The sequence below is a fragment of the Leguminivora glycinivorella genome, chromosome 7, assembly GCF_023078275.1.
Source record: "Leguminivora glycinivorella isolate SPB_JAAS2020 chromosome 7, LegGlyc_1.1, whole genome shotgun sequence".
Lineage (NCBI taxonomy): Eukaryota > Metazoa > Arthropoda > Insecta > Lepidoptera > Tortricidae > Leguminivora > Leguminivora glycinivorella.
In genome coordinates this window covers 7,243,270-7,247,090 of record NC_062977.1, presented here as the reverse complement: position 1 = coordinate 7,247,090, position 3,821 = coordinate 7,243,270, and the positions used below count along the sequence as shown (strand labels likewise).

Genomic DNA, 3,821 nt, shown 5'->3' with positions numbered 1-3,821 from the left:
CAACTGCTATCTTCTTACGAAGTGATTATGAAGGAGAAGTCACTGTACAACTAGTCCAAGCCAAATCGCGCGTGTCCCCAATCCATGAGGTCAGCATACCGCGTTTGGAACTGATGGCAGCATTGATTGCTACACGGTTATATCTTCAGGTTAAACAAGCCTTAGATATGTCAAACTGCCGCGTTTTTTCTGGACTGACGCAAGTGTAGCTTTTACCTGGATTACTACTGAAGGTGATTGGAACATATTTGTCAAGAACAGGGTTAAAGAAATCCGACAGCATACAAACGTGGAAGATTGGCGTCACTTACCAGGCATAATGAACCCTGCCGACTTACCATCTAGAGGCTGCAACGCCAAACAACTGCTGAAAAGCAAATGGTGGGAGGGACCTGCCTGGCTAAAAGCAAAAGAAAGTGAATGGCCTAAATCTCAATTAATCGTAGATGAGCGAGAAGTTAACAAAGAAAGTAAGAAAGTAGTTCTTGTTAACACTACTACAGACTATAGTACATTCCTGTCTTCGCTAACCTACTTCTCCAAATACACTATGATAGTGAGGATGGTAGCATGGATATTGAGATTTTCGTACAACTGTAAAAATGCAGAAGATAAACAGAGTGGTGAACTGACCTGTGAAGAGTTCCAGAGTGCTGAGAAGAGGCTCCTGAAGATTCTTCAGACCGAAAGGGCAGAAGTAGATCAAAAAAAGATGAACAATTTGAAGATGTTTAAAGACGAAGAAGGCTTACTGAGGATTCGCACTAAATTAGTTCTCAGCGACGAGCCTTCTGACTTTGTCTGTCCGATTTACTTGCCGGGCAAACATGTGATTATTCAAAGATTAGTTGCTTCCAAACATCGTCTTATGTACCATGCCGGTCCTACTATACTATTGGTAGCCCTCAGAGAGAAATACTGGATCACAGGTATAAGAAGACTCGTCAGCTCGACCGTCTCCAAATGCATACCCTGCAAGCGGCTCGCGGTGAAGCATGCTGATACACCTTTACCACCTTTACCTCGTGACAGAATAAAACCAGCTGCCGCTTTCGAAGTGACAGGTATAGACCTAGCCGGTCCACTTTTTCTGCGGTCGGGAGGGAAGGTATGGATAATTTTATTCACCTGCGCAGTTTACCGAGCCATACATCTTGAACTTACCAAATCGTTGACGACAGAAGCATTTCTCATGGCCTTACGGAGGTTCATCGCGAGGCGTGGAAGAGTTGACACGATATACACTGATAATGGAACCAACTTCCACGGAGCTGATAACCTTCTTAAGGGTTTGGACTGGCAAGAGATTGCGGCCTATTCCAGCGTGAGGAACATTAAGTGGAAGTTCAGTCCTCCTGCAGCACCGTGGTGGGGGGGTTGGTGGGAGCGTTTGATACGTTCTCTCAAGGACCTCCTTAGACGAAACTTGGGCCAGAAGATATTAGCATACGAAGAGCTGATGACTTTGATGCACGATTGTGAGGCTTTGATCAATTCAAGACCTTTAACCTACGTCGCGGACAACTCCGATAAGCTAAAACCCATCACTCCCGCGTGCTTCACACAAGGGCTTCCTTCGAGCGAGATGCCGGACTTAGACCAGCTCGATCATGACTCACTCAACAGGCGCCTCAGGTATCTTCATAAGTTGAGGGAAGATCTACGAGAAAGGTTCAGGAACGAGTACATCGGGATGCTCATCCAGAAGGGCAAGGAGAGGGACTCTCATTTAAGGGTAGGTGATGTAGTTTTAATAGAGACAGACTCTAAGCGTATTAAGTGGCCTTTAGGGAGGATTGTAGAAACCTTTGCTGGTGCTGACGGTTACATAAGAGTAGCCAAGGTACGCACTGCTGATGGAGAGTATACACGAGCAGTTCAACGTTTGTACCCACTTGAAGTGCCATCAGACACAATATAAGGAAGAGTTTTGGGCCTCTGCCCCAAAAGGTGGGAGAATGTTACGAACTCTTTTAGTGTTTGTGGTCAAGTTAAATGTCAAAATATTTAAATTTATGTTTTCTTATTGATTGTTATGTTCTTCTGTATGTCACTCTAGGAATAAATGGCGAAACGTTTCGCCATGACCCTTTACCGGCTCATTATTTATTTAGTTTCCTTCAATAACAATAGCACGCCATTATTCATAAGCAGATAAAATGTGACAGCCTGTTAAACCGGCCCTTTTCCCTAGGTACCGTCAAACGTAATCAATTGGCAGGTTATATCCGGTAGGGCACAGCACTGATCAATATATATGTTTGATGCATATCTGTATCACGACACGTATAATCGGCATCAGGAATATCTAAATCCATTTAGATTTCAAATCCTATACCAATTTCAAAATGTAGAATCCCAACAGGTATTTTATCGGAAGTTTCTCGAACGCTTTGAAAATAAGGACGCCTGGTTTAAATAGCGCACATACGTCACGGCTAGCACGTAGATAATTATTTACCGCGGTATATAGAGGTACGTATAGGGGTGTATGTTCAAACCACTCGAAAAACGCTAAGCGCTAAACGACCCGCTTCGTTTTGGTAACGGTTTAATTTGTCTATCACATTCCTTTTGTTTTCGGTGCACTTAATACAATAGCAATTAGTTGTCTTAGAGTGCAATTAAGGCGTCGGGCAATGTTTGTTTTGAACACTTTAAAAGTTGGAACCTTTATTACTGCAATTAATAGAATAGACTTACAGGCTAATTTTTACGTACATTGACATCAGAATGACATTTAGTGATAGGTATTTAGTTATCGTGCGTCCCGTCCGCGACAACACATGTGTCATGTACGGACGAAATGTCAGCCAACACATTAGAATAGGTACAGTACCACATCGGTTTTTCGTCTTCGTAGAGCGTTGTCTCTTTCTTGCTTATGTGACGTAAATTGTCTCTTTCCAAAGACCGATGTGCATTCTTTATCGATGTTTACTGTGTAGTATTATGCTGAAGTTGAACGAGATGATCTTGTCGTGAAAGTGGGATATGAAGTTTCAGGGGTTGATATTCAATCATTTTTTTAAAACTTGATTTACTAAAACCGGATTTTTTTTTTTTTTAACTACTACTTTTTTTTTCCTTTATTTACATGAACATATTTACATAATTATATAAGAATTAGCTTTTCAACTGCATTTAGGATATGATTTCACATAATTGATTTGCACGAATCTTGCCGAGGCAATATTATTTTGATAATAAAACAAGTCGGTATTTAAACGCGAATAAGCTTCTAGATTGGCCGCCACGCGCAACAAAACTGAGTATAAGGTCTCAAAGGAGCTAAAGCATAGATGCCGCGAGACTATAAATCCTCGATTGATTCCGAATCAGAAACGCTGAATATATATGACGCGTTACCGTGTATTGCTGTGTGTAAGCTCAAACAATCGAAATCTAAATAATAAAGATCGCGCGGCCCCTCTGCTCCGTAGGCTTAGTCGTACAAAATTGGAGTAATAAAAGAGGAATGCTTGCCGAAAGTTTCGCAATAAAGCCGGCGAGTATCGACTGTGAAGCTAAAGAAATAAAGAGTTCTTCAGTTACACGTATACGTATACTCGTACTTAGATTTCTGGTTGTGATAGCTATTTTAAAACAAAAGTATTGTCGGTCTGCTGGAAATAGAATTGTTTTGAGCATAGCGGGATTTTTCTGACAGTCGGTGTAGACTTGAAGTGACGGACACAGACAATTGAAACCAAACACTCGACTTTTCAATTGTTGACCGAAAGTTTCGCGGCTATGCTTTATTTTGGATATACAAGTAAATAACTTAGATAAAATTAAATAGAAGGAAAATTATCTTGGTA

General features: G+C 41.3%; 1 protein-coding gene across 1 annotated transcript; it reads left to right on the top strand.

Moving 5' to 3' along the window:
- Positions 1-209: 209 nt before the first annotated feature.
- Positions 210-2,112, top strand: LOC125228300. The gene is made up of 2 exons (XM_048132803.1): positions 210-847; positions 1,484-2,112. The coding sequence occupies exons 1-2, from the start codon at positions 320-322 to the stop codon at positions 1,919-1,921; spliced, it is 966 nt and encodes a 321-aa protein (XP_047988760.1). The 5' UTR covers positions 210-319; the 3' UTR covers positions 1,922-2,112.
- The last annotated feature ends 1,709 nt before the right edge of the window (positions 2,113-3,821 follow it).

Coding starts and splice junctions, on each gene's coding strand:
- LOC125228300 (XM_048132803.1), top strand. CDS start 320: ATGAACCCTGCCGACTTACCATCTAGAGGCTGCAACGCCAAACAACTG. Junction 848..1,483: donor ATGTGATTATTCAAAGATTA/GTTGCTTCCAAA, acceptor CACGATTGTGAG/GCTTTGATCAATTCAAGACC.